The 20,898-nt window shown below is 42.2% G+C and overlaps 2 protein-coding genes across 2 annotated transcripts; both read left to right on the top strand.

The window, feature by feature from the left end:
- Positions 1–1,953: 1,953 nt before the first annotated feature.
- Positions 1,954–5,114, top strand: LOC102306231 (shaker-related potassium channel tsha2). The gene is made up of 2 exons (XM_005939706.2): positions 1,954–3,667; positions 4,836–5,114. Exon 1 carries the CDS (start codon positions 2,217–2,219, stop codon positions 3,645–3,647), a length of 1,431 nt encoding a protein of 476 aa, XP_005939768.1. The 5' UTR covers positions 1,954–2,216; the 3' UTR covers positions 3,648–3,667; positions 4,836–5,114.
- Positions 5,115–8,006: 2,892 nt separating this feature from the next.
- kcna1a (potassium voltage-gated channel, shaker-related subfamily, member 1a) lies at positions 8,007–12,308 on the top strand. The gene has a single exon (XM_005939707.3). It carries the CDS (start codon positions 8,012–8,014, stop codon positions 9,485–9,487), a length of 1,476 nt encoding a protein of 491 aa, XP_005939769.1. The 5' UTR covers positions 8,007–8,011; the 3' UTR covers positions 9,488–12,308.
- The last annotated feature ends 8,590 nt before the right edge of the window (positions 12,309–20,898 follow it).

The following is a 20,898-nucleotide window of genomic DNA, read 5'->3' as shown; positions in this document are numbered from 1 at the left end:
TTATAGTAATATATGATTATTAGAAGGTGTTCATTTTAAGACGTGGCTATCTGTTATTCGCTCAGCTTATACATGATTTGCATCGTGCTATTTTGAAAATCAATATAGTTCATATTTGCTCTCAGAGTTATTAAAATATGATGATAAAAAATGCTCTCAACAAAACCAAAAAGAAAGTTTTTAATGTATGAGGTGCTCGGTGAACTCACCTGGTCTTGTTGCCAAGGGATTCTCTGACAATCATAGGTCAGGCCATTAATAATGATGGGAGGTTCCTTACTGTCAGCGTTCATGCACCCTGCTGGCTGAATGGCATGTGTCTCATTGCATGCACATGCATATCCATCCACAGGTTTAAATGGATACTTTGTGTGTGTGTGTGTGTGCGTACAATTTCACACGCACAGTACAATTTCATACTCTTAGCAACTAATCAAATGGGATCAGATGAATACCCCGAAGGACGTTGCTGCCCATCCTCGCTGAACTATCAACTGTGGATTCTTTGAGCCTTTTCTTTTTGCTCTGACAGATACGCGAGCGCCATGTGTCACTTCCTTAACTTGTTTGTTATTGTTTGTTTCCCTGGATACAGCCAAGGCCTGACACCTTGGCTTGACCCAGACAGTCATTTGGAGAATGCTATATGCTAACACATTAGCAGGTGGAACAATGTCCTAAAACTGACATGCGAGTCTGAGATCCAACCTTTTGTTCAGCAGGTGAACAATTGAGCTCTATTGACAACTTTGGTTTGTTAACATTGCAGTAAAAAAAAGAAGCACGCCCTTTGGTGTGAAATATACTTATAATGGAATATAATTATCTGTAAAATACTGTCTGTGTATGCATAATAAGGCAAAGCATCCCGTTTGAATTTAATAACCCTGATTAGCACCCCGGTGCTATTGTTGTGCTTGTGTGTCTGCAGTATATGACATAACTGACACAGCTTTATGAAAGTGGAAAAATCGAGCTATAATTAGATCACTCTGCTGCTGCAGTGCACATATAAGTTCACCGTGTAGGCCGCACATTGTCTGTATGTTTCATTATTATCTAATCTTCACTAGTTGTAGCGGCAGAATCAAACTGTTAGAAAGAGAAAAATAATACATTTTATCCTGTTTGATCGGATTTGCAGTCTGACAAGGGCCTAACGAGGTCTGAAGAATTGCAACTGAGTTGCTCGACACCTCTGAATATCAGTAACCATGAGGCTATAGGTCAGTTGTCTTCTGGGGCTCCACTTGCTCCAACTTATATAATTGAGCCCTTTAAATAAAAGAAGCCATGAATGTTATTTTGGCTGCAGCTTCCAGAAGGCTCCATCTTTTCTGGCTGCTCAAGTATCAGTCAAGCCAGCAGTTTCCACTGGCCCCTGGTTAAACGAGGCCCAGAACTTCAAAGCATTCAGGTTATTTCATCTAATTCATTTCAAGACACTTCTAATGAGTAGCTGCAGAAGAAAACCCCTCATGGTGCTCAACTAAGCTATATCTGTTTGTTACATTCATCTGTACATCTGGTATCTAAAATAACAGGCTGTGGCCCAAAGTAGAAACAGCCTGGGTTGTGGAGGTTCCCCTTGGAACAAGAATAACCCAATGATTTCATGAATGAAGGACCTGCAGAGTGAGAGACTGCGTTTCTGAATAGACTCTGAATCTGAAAACAAAAAGAAAAGGTATCAGCCCCCACTCTGAACAAAACAAGACAGGGCACTATGAAGTGTGGAATATCACGCAAAACATAAAATTCAAATTGAAAGTACGTGTTCTAAGGCTACATGTTTACTTGGAAAATCACTGCACTGCCACAGTGCAGTGACTGGTATGAGAGGGACAGCAGCAGCAAGTGTCATCTGGTGTTCCAACTTGGGGAGGGCTTTGGAGATTTAAATGGTGTGAATATGATAGCCTTCTCTTGGTATAGCTTATGCAAGTGGAGATCTGTGTGCACCACTGAAAGTTGACAGTTCAGAGGCACTAACCTGACAAAAGGGCGGCGTAAATCAACAACAACCAAATCATTTTGCATATCACCAAGTAAAATAGTTTTAGATTTAAAAAAAAAGAAAGAAAGAAAAGGAGGGACTTGGCCTGAATCTCGGGCGGCTGCATGAGAAAGAGAGACAGGAGGGAGTGCAAGAAAAAGGGCAAGAGGAAGCCTCCAAGGAGGTGAGTGACGGGTTTACCCTCGGCGGGGTGAAAAAGATGACTGTGGTGGAGAACCACGAAGAGACTGTAGCCGTTACTCCTTTGTTACAAGATGCTGCAGACGTGGAATCAGCAGACCAGGAGTGCAGCGAGAGGGTGGTCATAAACATCTCAGGTCTGCGTTTTGAGACGCAATTAAAAACACTCTCTCGCTTTCCGACCACGGTTTTGGGAGATCCACGTAAAAGGATGCGCTTTTTTGATCCGCTGAGAAATGAATACTTCTTTGACAGGAACAGACCGAGCTTCGATGCTATCCTCTATTATTACCAGTCCGGAGGAAGGCTTCGGAGGCCCGTCAGTGTACCTGTGGATATTTTCCTGGAAGAAATAAAGTTTTATGAACTCGAGGAAGAGACCATAGAGCTTTTCAAAGAGGACGAGGGCTTGGCTCGGGAGGAGGACCGACCGATGCCTTCCAACGAGTTTCAGCACCAGTTGTGGCTTCTGTTTGAGTATCCAGAGAGTTCCGGACCCGCACGGATGATTGCCATCGTGTCTGTTATGGTTATTTTAATATCCATTGTTATATTCTGCTTAGAGACTTTGCCCGAGTTCAGAGAGGTCCCCGCAGTGCATGACAACCAGGTCAATGCAAGTGCGCAAGGGAAAGCGCCTAGTCCGTTCACAGACCCATTTTTCATGGTGGAGACACTTTGCATTGTGTGGTTCTCTTTTGAATTCACCATGAGGTTTCTGTCGTGTCCCAGTAAAGCGGCTTTCTTCAAAAACATGATGAACCTAATCGATGTTATAGCCATTGCTCCGTATTTCATCACCCTGGGCCTTGATCTCGCAGAGCATCAGGGCAGCAGTCAGCAGGCGGCCTCGCTAGCCATACTGAGGGTCATCCGTCTGGTCCGTGTTTTCAGGATTTTTAAACTCTCCAGACACTCAAAGGGCCTGCAGATTCTCGGGCAAACGCTTCATGCGAGCCTCAGGGAGCTGGGGCTGCTTATATTTTTCCTGCTAATTGGAGTTATTTTATTCTCAAGTTCGGTTTATTTTGCTGAAGTAGATGACCCCGAGTCTGGATTTACAAGTATACCTGATGCGTTTTGGTGGGCCGTGGTGACAATGACCACAGTCGGTTATGGAGATATGTATCCCTCCACTATCGGAGGTAAATTCGTCGGATCCTTGTGCGCCATCGCCGGAGTGCTGACTATAGCGCTACCTGTTCCTGTGATCGTGTCCAATTTCAATTATTTTTACCACAGAGAGAACGAACAGGAAGAAAACCTCCAATACGTGCACGTGACCTGTGGACATCAGCCGCAGCCCTCGTTCGGTGAAAGTGATTCGATCAAAAGTAACCAGTCGTTCTCCAAAACCGAGTCCTACCAAGAAAGCGACGACTTAGAAGCTCTGACACATCTACACGTGACTCCAGCGGAGACATACACAGTGAAACTGACAGATGTATAAAGAAGACCTCAAAAAATCTGGTGAGTTTTGTTTCAGTGGACACAGGTTTCTGTGGGCGTTTTGAGCCTTTTGTCTGTAACTCACCAGAATAAAGCTTGATTTGATTTCACTAAAACGAATGAAGAAAACAGTAATTCCTCCCGCTTATGCAACACACAGGTATTTAAAAAAAAAAATCAAAAACAAAAACATTACGCTCATTGTTGTGGCTTTCGCACCATCAGTGAACAGTTTATGATAACAGACTCGAAGAGGAAATTCCAGTAAACAAGCAAAAATAAAACTGGGGAGATTTTCCTGACTTTGGTTTGACTGCAGATTTTTTTAAACCCTCTGTAGATGACAATAGTGATGTGGCCTTACTTTGTTTGCGCACAAAGGCATTGGAAAACAAAGCGCACATTATCCTTTTTTGTTAATGAAAACTATTGTTTTTTAAATAAAACCAGAGAAAAGAATTCGGCACCAGTAATAAACGGAACCACTAAAAAAACAATCGTCGTGTAAACCAGAGCTGGGATTTATGCTGGCCATGTGCGTGTCTGTATTTGGCTGCTCTGTGGCGAGATGGCTGCAGTCACGAGAGCACTTGGCGCTCAGATGTTGATTTGTGGTGAACAGTTTTTCGTGCCCACTCTTAATCACTTTTATCCTGCTTTTTGTAAACCTTGCTGCTTCACCTTAGCCCCCATGTCAAGATCTAATGACCTCTTGGATGGTACATTTGTGTGTTAACAGGGACTCCAGCCCTGTGTGTGTCACGTTTTAATTTGATGAAATTTTCTTCTTGCATTATAAAATCTCAAAAAAATGTGAAATTCAAAGTTATCAATATGAAAGACGAGAGAAATCGTCATTGTCTTTATTTTTCTTTGGGACATGTGCTTCTGTGGAACTCTGGTCTGTAAGAACAAGTGAGCTCTGTGCGCCGCTGTGTGGATAATAAACATCCATGCAGTCAGCACTCCTGCTCAGGCTCCTCAGTGCGCAAAATTAACGCTTTAGCTTAAGTGTCTTTGCACTGTTGCAGTTGGCCTTTACTGATTTAGCCATAAGCCCCCGAGATCCTGCTATTTGACTCTGTATGTATCCGGATACTTGTGGCGGTTAAGTAAGGTCAGCACAGGTCTGCTTTCCCTCACCTCCTAAATGTTAACGGGGTGGGTTTTGTTTTGTGCTTACTTGCAGGAGGCAGAAGATTAAGTGGAGCTTGTTGTTCCCACAGAGTCACAACAAGACACACGCGTGGCGCTCTCTTCTCCTCCAAAACACTGGATCGGTTTCTCACGGACTATTCTCGCACAGCCAGTATTATAACCTACAGAGACATTACAGTGGAAACGCATGGAAAAGGTTCAGTCTTGTGTAATGGACATACGTTTTTGTGTTAGAAAAAAACATTCTTTTGTGTACGCTTTAAAAATGACCATGCATTCTTTGTATAGAAGAACTGTGTATATATTGCTCTCTTGCCGCTTATAATGCAACGTTGTAAAAAAAAAAAAAAAAAAACCTTTATTTTATCTTAGGCCAGAGCATTACAATGCAACGTCTGCATGACCTGAATTCATTGTGGATTAAAAATGTAATAAAATATTTATTTTTCTAATGTAAACACGAACGTGAACTTAACTTAATCCTTTTGATAAATGATTCATGAAGAAGAAAATACCACTTGTCATTTTTCATTGTTTCACCGAGGAGAGCAGAAAAGAAAAACACCAAACCCTTTGTTAAAAAAAGAAAATTAAATAATAAAATCTATGCTCACTAATTAGTTTAATACGTTTTTATCACTTTTGGTGCTGAATCGTGGAAAATGGGAGCAGAAGCAGACATCGGATTGTCTTGCCACGAAACCAATTAACCTAATAAAATGTCATAGTGATAAATGAAGGGGTTTGTCTTTAAGCACATTTTAAGAAATTAGACAGAAATCCGATCACCCGACTTTTGTGTTTATTCTGTGTTTTTGAAAGTTAGAAGATGCTTGCTTTAAGTAAGAGGAGCCCATCTGCTCACACCGTCAGGTATCTGCATACAGCTCAGCAATTAACTAATGGAGCAGATTATTTACTTGCTTCGTTGTCAGTGCGTCTATTTTATTTTTATTCATTTTTGTTTCGAAGGAAGTTTTCAGACGTCGATCAATCATCTGCGCTGTCCGCGGTGCTGAAAGTCATCAGCGGAGCATTATGGAAAATTCCCCACCTTTTTTGGTACACCTGCATGCCTTCAGGGGCCAAAATCTAACAGCGACTTCACCACTGAGGAACCTTTTAAAGAATCGGATGTGAGAGCTGCACAGCCTGGAGAGGAAGCAGTACTTTGTAGCTTTAAGGGCTTCAAACCGATTGCTGATGAGTAAAATGTAGCACGCTCTTCATTAGTGCAATGTTCAAACTTACTACACCGAATCTGGTATGCACTGGCTCAGATACAGACTTGCGCATCGAAGTCCTTGACGCGACCAACTAAAGATTTAATCCTTAAATCATTAAGAGACGGAAAGGAAAGCTGATGCTTTAATCGCCAAACAACTGATTAGATTCTCATTTTCTAAGATATAGATGATCTCAGATGTGACGTGGAGTGGGTTCCGGGGATCTCTGTATTTTCTTTGCGGTGTGATTGCACCAGCGCTGGCACACGAGCGTTCTTGTTTTTGTGGTGTATGGAGAACTTCTGGCGGCGTGCTTTGGTAGAGCCGGTCTGCATTGCGTCGAAACCTTCCAACTCCTCCTCCTCCTTCTGCTGCCCTCCCTCTCCCCTCCCCTCCCCATCCTCTTTTCTCCCTCGCCTCCCCTGCACTTGCATGTAAAACGCACAGCAAAACATGCTTGACACCGTTGAGCAAACATTTGGACATCGCTGCCACACTTGACTCTCTCTCAGCTCACCAATGTTATTTATTTATTCATAAAAAAACAGAAACATTTCGCTCTCGATGCCGCCTTGAAGCCCACTCTACCCGTCATCTTGTCTAGTGGCAAAAAAAAAAAAAACCCAAAACAGATTTCTGCTGATGCAGTGATGTCTGGAAATGTCAAGGGCTCGCTTATTGCCCCTTAATGTATCTCCCCCCCGAACTGCAGTGCAAGATTTTCTCCTGCGGTATACAGCGAGCTGCTCACAGCACCGTGCCGCCAACGCCGCAGCTTTGCGATCCTCTCTCCCTTTTTTTTTATTTCGCTCATTTTCCATCTCAGGCTCCCCTCACTACCCCATTTCAAGAATTCTTTTCTTTAAAAACCTGATTTTGTATCGTGCTTTACTGACACAGTTTGGATGGAGATGGGCACAGTGAGGTTCTAGGATTTTTCTTCTTCTTCCTCTCCTTCTTCTTCTTCTTCTTCTTCTTCTTTTTGCTGGTACAATGTAAAGTTGCCACATGACACCCACTGGCGCGCTGCTGTTGGGTGATTTTACTCGAGGATAAGACGCATTCAAGACGTTTTCAAGATCAAACCACGGTAAGCCTCGAAACTTATGTAACACTTTCTGGTTAGATTATTTTTATTCATAGGTAGATTTTTTGGTGGTGGTGGTGGTGGGGGTGCTGGAGTGTTTTCACTCTAATGCTTTTGCACATTTCCCCCGCACTTGGGCTGCAGGGTGCTTACATGTACAAATAGTAATAACAGCTAATGTTATGCGTCATAATTCAGGCTGTTGTGAGTGGCGTAGGACAAATCACTGTTGTTCTTCTGTAAGAAAGAGATCCTGCGTTTCTTTGTCAGCGTTTTACAGAAATATTTTGCAACTACATGAAAATGCCAGTGGATTTTGTTTTTAATAGGAATTTTAAGCCAGGGTAGAAAATAACTGCCGCATCATATCACCACTAGAAAGTCACTATTAAGTTGTAGAGGGAGCTTTAAAGTGGTCATATTTGACACATTATACAGAAATTCTCCACCACATGTGTTTCCTTACACGTTAAATGTTGGATAACTGCACTCAATGCACACCGAGAGACATAAATAAATAAATAAATAAACTGCAGAAAATGCTGATACAGCAAATATCTTGGGCTGTTTGATCCCATTATTTCCTCCCTCCCTCTCTCTCTCTTTCTATCTCTGCCTTTCTTCCTCTCTCCTGGTGACAGAGGCAGCAGCAACAATAGCTGCAGATGCACCGGAGAGGAGCAATGGTCAAGCCAGCAAGAACCACAGTGGAGCCGCACTGAGGCAAAGCAGCCAGCCCCCCCCCTAGTATCTGGGGAAGTCTCCAACAGTTTCAGGGGTGCGGGGAGCTGAGGAGTGGAAAATTTCCTCCCAATCCTGAATGCCTGCTCAGCCAGACTAACCAACACCCCAGCAAAATTCCTCCCCCTCTTTTAATCACCTCCTCGTCCCAAAATGACCGTAGTAGCGGGCGATAATATGGACGAGACCTCAGCTGTCCCTGGCCACCCTCAGGACACCTACCCCCCTGACCACACTGACCACGAGTGCTGCGAGAGGGTGGTTATCAACATAGCCGGTCTTCGTTTTGAGACGCAGCTGAAAACGCTCTCCCAGTTTCCGGAGACGTTGTTGGGCAACCCGAAAAAGAGGATGCGGTACTTTGATCCTCTGAGAAATGAGTACTTCTTCGACAGAAACCGTCCCAGCTTCGATGCCATCCTTTATTACTATCAGTCTGGGGGGAGGCTGAGAAGACCGGTGAATGTCCCCTTGGATATGTTCTCAGAAGAAATCAAATTTTACGAGCTGGGAGTAGAGGCGATGGAGAAGTTTCGTGAGGATGAGGGCTTCATCAGGGAGGAAGAGCGTCCTTTACCCGAGAAGGAGTTCCAGCGTCAGATTTGGCTCCTCTTCGAGCACCCAGAAAGCTCGGGCCCTGCCAGGGGAATTGCCATAGTGTCCGTGATGGTGATCCTGATTTCAATAGTTATATTTTGTTTAGAGACTTTACCACAACTGAAAGAGGATCCAGCAGGCCGAATAGAGAGAGTGGGGAACATTACAATTTATTATAAGCCCGACATCCTTACTGACCCCTTCTTCATCATCGAGACTCTCTGTATAATCTGGTTCTCCTTTGAGTTGATAGTACGCTTCCTAGCATGCCCGAGCAAACCGGCCTTCTTCAAGAACATGATGAACACGATTGACATAGTGGCCATCATCCCTTACTTCATTACACTTGGCACTGAGCTGGCTGAAGACCCAGAAAACGAGGGGGTGGGAGAGCAGGCAACATCTCTGGCCATACTCAGGGTGATCCGTCTGGTCAGGGTGTTTAGGATCTTCAAGCTGTCACGACACTCTAAAGGACTCCAGATTTTGGGACAGACCCTCAAGGCCAGCATGCGAGAGCTAGGACTGCTGATCTTCTTTCTGTTCATTGGAGTCATCTTGTTCTCCAGTGCTGTCTACTTTGCTGAGGCAGAGGAGCAAGATTCGCACTTTGGCAGCATCCCGGATGCATTTTGGTGGGCTGTTGTGTCCATGACAACTGTGGGCTATGGGGACATGGTCCCGGTCACTATAGGAGGCAAGATTGTTGGATCTCTGTGCGCCATCGCTGGAGTGTTGACAATTGCTCTCCCAGTGCCTGTCATCGTGTCCAACTTCAACTACTTCTACCACAGGGAAACTGAGGGAGAAGAGCAAGCCCAGCTGCTCAACGTCAGCACTCCCAACATCCCGTCTGAAACCAACTCCAGCCGCCGTAGTTCGTCTACCGTCAGCAAATCAGAGTACATGGAGATTGATGGAGACATAAACAATAGCATCGATAACTTTAGGGAGGCAAACCTCAGAACTGGCAATTGCACTATAGCCAACCAGAACTGTGTAAACAAAAGCAAGCTGCTTACTGATGTTTAGACACTAGCTAGGAATTTTAGTCTCTCTACGAGACTGTTATAGATGGAGTAGACCGTAAGTTAGGAATGCTTCATTTACCTCCCCAAAGCACTCTATGGCATTAGGCCTGCAATTATGCTCAGCTATACCGAAAGGAAGCAGAAAAAAAACAAAACAAAGCTGTTAGAGTACATGACAGGTAGAAAGAATTATTATTCTGATACTACAAATATATAGTCACATCAGAGAGAAGACATTGATCATTACACACACACCAGGCTCCCTCGAGGACCCAGAGCACACGCCGTCTTCTCAGACCACAGTGTGATAATTAAAATCTTATATGCATGGAGTACAGATAACATTTCAGCAAGTTGCACAACCCACCAGAAATGACTGCAGACATGCAAGCATCTGCGGCCAAATGGTAAGCGCCAAAAAAAGTTAGGAGACCTCCCCCCGCCACCCCCACCCACACACACCCTCCCTCCATTCCCCGTTCTCTCCGCAAAGGATCTTCTACTCGGCAAAGCACCTTATAGGAGGAAGACTGATCTCTCTTGTTTGGATATAAACAGACGGCGATCTACTTGCTTCACAGACATCTGCAATGCTGCTGTTTCATTTTTGTTTAGTTTCGTTTTTTTCCTCAGCAGTTGCTGTAATTGTGTCATCACCAAGTGATTCAATGCCATGCCCTTTAGACGCGACACAGCACAATGAGAACGTGAGCTTCACATGAGCATGATTAGAGACTTTCCATTTTGATATCGGCATGCACAAGACATATCTCACAACACCGGAAAGGATGTTCTTTTGGATAGCTGCCTCCATTCCCTCCTACAACCCCCCACCCTGCCCCTCTTCCATTCTGTTTTCACACCGAGTGCACTGGATGAGTTTTTGGTTCGAAAATGCAAATCATTTAGAAGTATAGAAATTGAATGTTAAATCTTAAGGGAACAGTACATAAATGAGATCATAGCATGAAAAAAAGTAACCTGCATTATGGTCTGTCAACTAAGGTACTTTTGTATCCTGGTATATTTAATGCATGACGTGAGTATACAGCTTGTTGCTAAATCTTGGCACTTTGTGGTGCCCTATTGTCAGGAAAACTAAGGAAATCAAATTCTGGATGTTTCTGAATTGTGGTCAAATATATCCGAACCTACCTTCAGGATGCAGAGTTTATCATTTAAGAGTAGGCAAAGAAACTGAATAAATATTATCAAAAAAAGCATATAATCCTAATAAGCACCGATTACTGTATTAGTCAGTAGTGCACTGCATGGACCTTCTTTTTTGACAACAGAACAGATTAAAGTCATGCTTCTGTCTCCATCTCCAATTTAGGTCATGCTGGTTTTGAATCCACCGAGAAGGATATTTATCAGAAATATATTCTGACTTTAGTTGCTAGTGCCTTTCCCCCTTTCATCAACAGGACCAGTGAAAGTGCCTCTGTGTTCAGCGGTGTTTGTGTGGTTGAGCAGAGCTGGTCCACCTTCTGTCTTAGTGTTGAAACCGTGTTTGCTATGATGCTATGATGCCAAGTGAGCAGGTGATTTGGGTCAATATAATAGGAAAAAAAAAAACAGATCCATGCTGTCATGCACAAACCCGTTTTTATGCTGTCATGCACTTATTTATACCCTTGAGCAGCAATGTATTGTACTCTGCATGTTTACCACTCCACTTCAAAAGGGAATATCCATTGTTTTGTTTTTCATGCTTTTCTTTGTGCACCATGCATCCTTTCAAGGTCTCTACCTCAGTGAGGTCATTGCAAACACACTGCAGAGCTGCAAGCTTCGACGCAGGGTTTCCTATACCATAATGCAAAATGGAACCTTAAGTGTAAACTGCAGTCATGCAATATTGAATGTGAGAGTCCCAAAGCATAGCCTTTACACAAGCACTTAGGGTAAATAGTGTACCACAATCCTGCTCCTTTTTTTCACTCAAAGCTACGCACAATCAGAACGCGTTTGTAGTTTGTAGAGATTGCCTGACTCTCCTAATGGGATGAGGTCGACTTTTTAATGTGTCCGTTTCTTTGAAACAGTGCCATGTCAAGTTACCGTAGTGTCACAGGAAAATTAGCGAATGTGTTTAAAAACGGCAGAGAAGTTGAATCTAGTTTTAAAAGCTGTCACACTGAAATTTTTGAGCAATGTGATGCACAGCAAAGTGAAGCCCATCTCTTTGCACAGTTGTTTTATTCTGCTGCTTAAGTCCTTATTTTTCTTTACCAGTGAGATTTTCCTTTCTTTTTGCCTGTGCTTGTTCATTCGTCGTGCATCGTTTCTCAGCATATTGTTCCAGACAAGCAGACTGCAGATAGAGTAGAACAAAATGTACTTGAAATTCTCCAGCTACTGTACATCAACCTACACTCAGTATTGAGAATAATTTCTCTGAATGATAGCTAGATTTTATACTGTACTGTATGCTGTTGTTATTTTTGTTTTGCCTTGTTTCCTTTTACATTTAGCACACTCCTGACAGTATCCTGTAAAAAGAAAACACTGCAGTGCTACTTGAATGTCAGAGTTGTTTGGCTATTCTTTGCGGTGCTAGTACACGACTACCGTTCTTGTTTTGCTCCCTTAACACGTTTCCTGCGGCTGAAGCAAGCCTTCCTGAATCATTTTGGAAAAGATGATTTTCTTCTCAGTAATTTATCTTCCTCTCTGTTATGTTGTTGGTGGCTGGTTGAGTAGTTTGCGGCACTGTCCGTCATTTCATTTGGGACTGATCTCTGTACTGTACTGATGAAGTGTGTCCACCTCAGGCACGGCAAATGTCAGTAAATGCAAAAAAAAAAAAAAAAAAAAAATTAGAACGATATCACTCTATCTAGGATTTCTCGTAAAGAATACAAAAAATATAGCAATTTCTTACATGCAGCTACCCAGAAATCATTGAAGGATTGCATGAAACGCCAACACGAGGGGATGAAGATACAAGTGATTGCCCTCACATTTACATTACTGTCACTACTCCTGCTTTGAGGGCATGTGTGAATGGTGCTACACATTCAAATACCCAACTGAAACATGCATTCTTAACAGCAATAGAATAAGAGGTAACCTGTTCCTTAAAAGCTTTTTGTAAAAATGGGAACACAACTTTGAATGTCAGAAAAACACTTGACAGATACAACAGGGCTGCTTATGTACCAACCTCTTGTCTTTCGTTCTGAGATTTTTGCAAAGGTCAGAGGGGTCAGCTGTAGAGGCTGACATTTTCTTGTGAGAAATCCAAATGTAGGCTTTGCAGCAGTGGCCGTTCCCACTGAGCTCCCCGGTCGGACTGAAGTTTCGCTGCGAGGAACAAAGCCGCCCGAAGGGTTCAGTCAGACTTATAGCAGAGTCCCAAAGGAAGAGCCTAGAGCACACTTACAGAGAATCAGCTGTTAGAGAGAAAGACAGAGAAGGTGCCTAAATTATTTTACATCCTCATTTGTTTAGCTTCCTGTCAGATGCTATGCTTCTGCAAACAAACATGAGTGAGAAGATCTTTAAAAAAAAACATTTAATTAAGAAAAAAATATCACAAAATGTCATGAGAATAACATGCAGTTTAGCTACAGTAAGATAAAGTAACCAATATATACTACAATTATATATGAGAAACAATTTTAAAGTGTGTTCCTAGTTTCCTTTGTTTTGTTTGACTTGTGGTGGCACCGTAACATGAATGATTTAGGAAGAACATGCCTTATACTGGAATATCAAAACAAAATGTTCCTCCAAGTAAGCCATGATAATGAAACTACTGTATTATGACCACGTGCTTTACACTAGATGATATGGACAAGAAGTGTACAAACTATATATATTTAAAAAAAAAAAAAAAAAAGTTTGTCTTTTTGGTTCCAAGAAGATGATGAAAAAAAAAAACCACGATTCATTCAAAATCACCACGTTCACATTTTTTTTTCCAAATCTCTACTGCTAAAATGTATCTCTACAGAAGTCTACTAATTGCAAAAAACTGCATGATTGATGGAAGAATGCATGAGCTTTGCCTTTCAAACTGTGGATCAACTATAATACAGTTGCATCATTTAAAAGAAAAAAAAAAACAAAAGAAAGAAAACCCTTGCTTTCATCTGCACCAAGGCTTCCTGTAAGGCCCTGTTCAGAACTTGTCGTGTCCTTTGCTGGATTTCTTAAAAGCACTTTAGCGCTGACCTCATCACTGAGACGGCGTTTGTCAGCGTCTGTGCGTGATGTTCAGGTTGTGCTTGCGAGGCTCTGAATGTGAGCAAGGACGTCAAGGGCTAGTTTCTTAGACTTTATCTCCACTGTAGGACTGAAATCCTCTCTCGAACGACATTTCGCCCCCTCTGATCTCAGTCTAAACTGTAACGACAGCGTTGTGGGAAACGTGTCCAGCTTGTCTAAACAGGGCCTGTGCCACACACCCTCCTCTGTACTTCACTGGTTTAAAGGCATACTTGTTTATTAAAAGTCTCAATGTTGGACTGCTTTTTTCCATTTCTTTTTGCCTGCTTATAAAGAGGCACTGAACATGACTGAATGTTGCGATGTTGTGTATCTCACTTGCCAAAGGTGACAATACTGGGAGAAGTTCTTGTTTGTATGAGAATGGCTACGAGTTTGTCTTTTCTGTCAGGACTGTACATTTATTCACCGAAGGGGAAGGACCTGTTTTTTTGTTTGTTTTTTTGGAGCAAAGCGCCTAAAGGACTGTTGAACTCGTCTCCTCTTCTTTTCATCCAGTGAGCGAGCCAAACTCAAATTGTGTTTGTCCAATCCAGCCGCCATTGTCATGTTGTGTTTACCAAGGGTTATGCTACAATGTGTTCAGTTTGTCGGATGACGACAAAGGCATGGTCTGTGATCTATGCAAGGGTTACTTGTTTTTTTCTTATATCACTTATGATTTCATCTGACATTAACTTCAATAAATTTTTAAGGATCAGATGGTGTATGCTCATTTCAGCTTGGGAATGGGGGCGTATATCTGCAGCGTGGACGAGCTTATTCATAAAAGACTTCACTTTACCGTGTGGCTCTAACAGCACAACTTGAGGTCTCCATTTAAGTACCTTCACTACTACTGGATCCTATCACTGAAGCCATTAACAGTGATTCATGGGGGCAAGGTAATGGGTCTACACTAATCCTCCTGTCCCAGGAGGGGGGCTGCTTACCTCTGTCATCACCTCCGAGTTGTTACACATGTCAGACACCTGAAGTGCTTCACTCTGAGCCACCTTTTCATTATCTATCAATTTCCTAGCTCTATAAAATGACAGAATATAAAGAAAAGTGTACACCAGTATGTCCTGAAGCCACAAAGCAACATGCTCAAACCGCTAATTTTGTCAGAGTGAAAGTCTAAAACCCCTGCTCTACAATTACTATCAAAATATTTGCTGACCTGTTATCAGTGTTGCGGTTTTGCTCTCCATAAATTATCGTATTTTCACCATACTCTAAAACATCTTGATTTTGTGAGTGTCTGACAGAATCCGGTCACAGAGCAGTCAAAGAAAGTTAAAGAAGTGGGTGCAGTTTTTTTGAATGTAAAAAAAAAAAAAAAGAAGCTTTATTCCCACTCCTGTCCTCTGACGGTGTGACGTTTAACACCTACAGCAGAGAGCCATCCTGGTGAATGCTGCAGCTTGTCTACCGCTGTCCACCTGACTCTGCCCATCTCACTTTCCCTGCTTTTTGTTTGCCGTACGGTGACCTGAACAGAAGCGAGCCTCTTCTCCCTTCCTCTGCATTGCCCTCAGGAAATGCAGCACTCCTCACTCTGCAGGCAGCAGCAGTAAGGGTGGGGTGAGTTGGCGCTGGTCCCGCTCTTCTTGCACATAGACTCTCTCACTCTCTCTGCTGGTAAGCCCCGCTGGACTGGAATAACAGAAGGCAGCGTGCAAAAGAGGGGCTCGGTAACAGCAGAGGATTTCACACCACTCTTGTTAGTTTTCTACTCTCTATTACATGCATTTAAACCAACACAGGCATCCCAAGATTCCACTGAAACACAAATCTTTTGCCGTCACGCTCAGGCCCACTTTTTTCCCTGTCTCCTTTACCTATTTGCAGTGTAGCTTTTCTGTTTTCAGTCTTTAGCATCCAGTTTTTATTTTCATTTGAATACTTCCATAACTAAATTGTTGGCCATTTATATCTGGTATGAATAAATAAATACTTGACTACTCTGACATTGTTTTGTTTCTTTCTCAGCAAAGACTGATCCAAAATAACAGTGCAGTGAGTTCATCATTAATAAAGTTAATGAAAGTGACTGTTGATCCCACAGAAAGAGTCAATTCAAAGCTGTTTAGTCAGCTAAATATCGCCTTACTTTGAATTCAAAGGAGTGTTGCATTGCTACAGTTTAACCATGGGACCAAACTGATTGGCTGTTAATAAAGTCATAATTATTATATGGGCGATCGTGGCTCAAGAGTTGGGAGTTCGCCTTGTAATTGGAAGGTTGCCGGTTCGAGCCCCGGCTTAGACAGTCTCGGTCGTTGTGTCCTTGGGCAAGACACTTAACCCGTTGCCTACTGGTGGTGGTCAGAGGGCCCGGTGGCGCCAGTGTCCAGCAGCCTCGCCTCTGTCAGTGCGCCCCAGGGTGGCTGCGGCTACAATGTAGCTGCCATCACCAGTGTGTGAATGGGTGGATGACTGGATGTGTAAAGCGCTTTGGGGTCCTTAGGGACTAGAAAAGCGCTATACAAATACAGGCCATTTACCATTTATTATTATTTAATGAGTCACTGGTATTTAAGTTAAGTAATTAATATTTTCAGTTTTTGAGCACACTGGAGGCACAAATCTGCTTTTACAGTTCAGGATAACACAGTAAACAAGATCTTGATGAATTCCAAATTATAAACTGTTCTCCTCTGACCTCTGGCATCATTTAAGTAGAGAACTGCCTTTTTCTCTAAACTCCAGAAATGGTTGTGTGGGAAAATCCAAGTACATCTACCGTTTCTCAGTGTAACCTGTCTGGGACATACAAACACACCAAGTTCAAAGTCACGTGAATCACCTTTCTGCCCCATTCTGATGCTGAGTTTGAACTTGACCAGGTCGTTTTGACCATGACTACATCCCTATGATTGTAACCTTTAACCTCTCGTGTTTTGCTTTTTCTTTAGCTATAACGATTCAGTTCAGTTCAATTGTATTTATATGTACAGCCTCAAATTACAACAAATCACAACAACATGTGGACATCCAGAAGTCCAAAACAGCAAATGATGCACTATAAATTTCTACACCAGTCTTACCTTTATATAAGAATAGATTTTGTTATTTTGTTGTTATTTTGTTTGATGCTTTTATTTTGGTTAGCATGTTGGGATTGTGAATGGAGTAGGGTGAGGGTTTGTGTGCTGTCTGCACCTCTGTGACTATGTTGGCCTCTATTTTTCTGTAACAAAACCCATAAATAATTTATCTTTAAAAAACAAACAAGAGTAAATTGTCCATTTGTCCTGATCTATTTTTAGCTAAGATTTGGTAATCTAGTGAATATTTAAAGCAGGACGAAGGTGTATTTATGGCAGCAAACATGATTTGTAAAAACACTGTGGCACAAAGAATAGAGACTACACAAAGCATTGACTAACACACATGTTAGTGTGTGGGCTGTGTGTTAGGGTACTTGTTTACAATAGGAAACAAATATCTCCAAGGGCTATGAACCAAAGGTTGAATATGAAGTATTTACTTCCGCAGTTCATGTCATACGATAGAGAAAGCATTATCGTTTCAGTTTGTCCGTTCTATTTATCAAAGCCTTCTAAATGTCGTTAACAGAAAAAAATAGAGTTGGTGTGTTAAGGTGTAGAATGGAGAAGACCAGACTGCAGGACATCGTTGACTGAATATTAACCCAAAAACCATCCTTTATCATAATTGATGAAACACCTTAAACAAAATACAAAAAGTTCCATGAAGAATAAACCCAATCGATGTGGGAGTGTCGTGTTGGAGGAAGAAAATGCTGAGTATGATCCAAAGAACAAAATCCCCACAGTAAAACAACACTGGGGCTGTGTTTCTGTTTAGGCTACAGGACAACTTCACTGCACTGAGGGACCAATGGATGGGACCATCTCCTGCAAAATACTGGACAAGAGTTCCCTTCCCTCATCTAAAACACTCAAGATGGGTTGTGAATGCATGTTCCAGCATGGCAATGACCCAAAACATACCACCAAAGCAACAAAGGAGACTAAAGGGGAAGCACATTAAAGCCATGGAGTGGCCTAGCCAGTCTCCAGACCTCAATCGTTTAGAAAATCTGTGGATTGAGCCGAAGCTTCAAGTTGCCCAGTGGCAGCTAAGAAATGTAAAGGATTCAGAGATTCTTTAAAAAGCAGTCGGACAAAATCCCTCCTGAGATGTCTGCAAACCTGGTGACCAACTGCAAGAAGCATCTTGCTTGTTAACAAGATCTTTTCCACCATGTACTAAGTTGTGTTTTGTTAGGGATCAAAAACTTATTTCACTTTGTGAAAATGAGTCTATATTTTTCATGTAATGCATTTTTTCTGGATTTTTTTTAGCTGATATTCTGTGTCTCTGTCCATTAAAATAAAGCGTCCAGTCAATTAATTTCTTTGGAAGTGAGCAAACTTACAAATTCTACAAGCGATCAAATTACTATTAGTCACTTTCCCAACTGTATATTGACTAAGAATTTAAAAGTCAAGAAACATGACATGGTCTCTAAAAGATCTCACCTTTGTTTCCACTTTGGCTTAAAAATGACAATCATCAGCATAAATCAGCGCTCTCTGAATAGACACATTACAAACGCTAACTTAACACTAATCCATGCACCAGCTTCTCAAATGGGTGCTTAGTGAACCCCTGCTTTAGAAAGTTCACTTTACACACAGATGTTTGTTTGCAGTGCCATGTTGTAGAACAGATGTACCCAGGAAACATCCTCAGTGTAGCTGAAGCTGTGAAGGTTTAAGCCACTGTCCTGCTGAGCACAGTCAGAAGTGCTGTGGTGAAGCAGGCCTCAGCTGAGCTCAATGCATCCCTCCTCCTTCTCCCTGGAAGCTTTAGAGCAGCTCGCAACCACTTAAGCACGTCTCAGAGAATTAAACTTTATTAGTTAACTGTTAGACAAATGCGTGATCAAAAAGTTCTTACAGCTGGGTCTGCATGGAGATGTACTGTGGCTGCATGTACTCATTACCTCCTTCTCTCTGTTATTCATTCTGCTTCTCTTACACACACACACACACACACACACACACACACACACACACACACACACACACACACACACACACACACAACGGCTGGCCCATTCACCTGAGTCAGGCTTCCTGATATTCCCAGATTGATTTCTGTGAAGACAGACACTCATTCCACAGCCCTCGTACAAAAATGCAATGCCATTCCTGTCGATGTCATCCAAAATGTTTCTCAAGGGCCTTTTCACTGAGGCCCAGTCAGCTGTGTATGCACAGTATCGTATGATTTCTCTATATCAAATCTCAAGTGTCCTCTGGTGTTGAATTTATAGCTCCAAATCAGTGACAAGTCTGTGCACAGCAGCCCACGTCTAACAGCATCATACAGGTACTTCATTGTTAACAATGTGCAAAATAGCTTTGACAGCATTATTGGATCTCCCATGCTTGAGGCAAAGCCCTTGGGCCCAAAGTCCAAGCCCACCACCGTCTCTTACCACCACCACCCCCAGTCGCTGAGGCCCTCTCACTGGCCCACTTCCTCTTTGCATTACCTCCATCAGACCAAGCTGCTGACACACTTGTTTAATAATTAAGGGCATATCCATAATTTCCTCGTCCTTGTAGAAGTCCACAAATGGTCTCTGTGAAACTTAGTGCAGTTAAATGTATCTCTTTACTTCAATTCAGGCCACTGACAGCCCCACATTTCTGTGGCGATACAGACGATCCAGTGAAGTTGGTGGCTCATATAGGGGAAGGTTCCCAAAGAAAAACTCCGAAATCAGCCGCTAATCTCATGACTTTACTCAGTTTCCATTATTCACTCATCGTGTTAACATATAGTTTGGCACCCCAAGCTGAACCTAAAGACACCACCTCTCCAGTGTGTCTCATAATTCCCAATACACAACTCATGTTTAAAATTATTTATTACAGTAGATAACTGCATTTAATTTGACATCAAGACAGATGTAATAGACATGGAAACTTGGGAGTGATGAGTAAATATCCCCTTGGAATCTACAGGTGGATGCATGAAAGAGGCATGTTATGTGTATATGTCTAAAAATGAATAAATTAGTTATTATTAGTCTTTAACAGTCTTTCTTTCGTCCCTTCTCCCTCCCCTCACCCCCAACAGGTTGCAGAAAATGCTCCTTTTTTAAAAAAACAAAAAAACCCAAAAGTGAATATTTGTTGCTTTTAGCACCTCAGAATTTGAGTATTAGCACTAAACACGAAGTAGAGCTGAGGCTTCATTAGTTTTCCAGGTCAAATAAGGTCTTCAAATGTCCCTCAGGGGAACTTGTCTGTAAGCAACGTGTTGATAGAGTTCACTCTGACCCATAAAAGTAAATGTTGTGGTGTTGTTAAATGAAAATTCAGGGGATCATCAAAGTCATTTCTAACCTGGGAACAACAAAACCACTCAGTCCAATACCTGTAGTAGCTTTTCAGTTTGGACCAAAGCGGTGGACCAGCGTGCAGCTCAAAAAACATCAGTTTAAATACTGTTTGTTAGGGACATTTTCTTTAAATCCTCTCAAGATTTGGTAGAATCCGTTATCAGTGCTCACAGTGTGAATATGTCCTTGTGGTATTGGGTGATGTGGATCTCATTTCACATGCTTCTCCTGCCCAGTGTGCAGCGTCAGCGTACTTGTCTGAGGGAGAAAATTCAAAACTTAACATCAACAAAACTGCCGCTGTGACCTTCCTGCTTCAATTACACCGCTGAACTCAAGAAGGCTGGCAAATACAAAACCACAAAAGGATATCACCATGTGAAGCACTGCTGAGATATACACAACTCGACAACCCTTTGGGCATGCTGAGTTGGGTCTGAGCCACCAGAAAAGGTCACTGCAATGCTGGAGATGATGTTTGGTAGATCATACAGACAGAAGTGCTGGATTATTTGTTGGCTCGATACACTCGGTTCAACTTTCTCATGGTGGTGACAAGAGAGCCAAAAGTCAGGACATCTACTTCACCTCTCCCTTATGAAAAAACGCTCTGAGTTCAGCTAAATTCTCAGTCTTAAGTCTCGAGTCAACTCTCATTTCTTTATATTTTGCCAGAAAAATGGGAAATAGGTGGAGTGGTTTATTGAAACATGCATAAATATACATGGAAATACAGTATATAAGGCAAAAACAGAGTTTGTATGATTCTAACAAGCTTAAGTCAATCATTTGAATGACCACCTTTA

This window comes from Haplochromis burtoni, unplaced genomic scaffold (assembly GCF_018398535.1).
Source record: "Haplochromis burtoni strain Fernald_Lab_line unplaced genomic scaffold, NCSU_Asbu1 Contig_272, whole genome shotgun sequence".
NCBI classification, from domain to species: domain Eukaryota; kingdom Metazoa; phylum Chordata; class Actinopteri; order Cichliformes; family Cichlidae; genus Haplochromis; species Haplochromis burtoni.
Note: the sequence above shows the minus strand (reverse complement) of the source record. Positions and strands in the feature narration are given on the sequence as shown.

Bases quoted from the DNA above. Each gene is read 5' to 3' on its own strand.
- LOC102306231 (XM_005939706.2), top strand. From the start codon at position 2,217: ATGACTGTGGTGGAGAACCACGAAGAGACTGTAGCCGTTACTCCTTTG.
- kcna1a (XM_005939707.3), top strand. From the start codon at position 8,012: ATGACCGTAGTAGCGGGCGATAATATGGACGAGACCTCAGCTGTCCCT.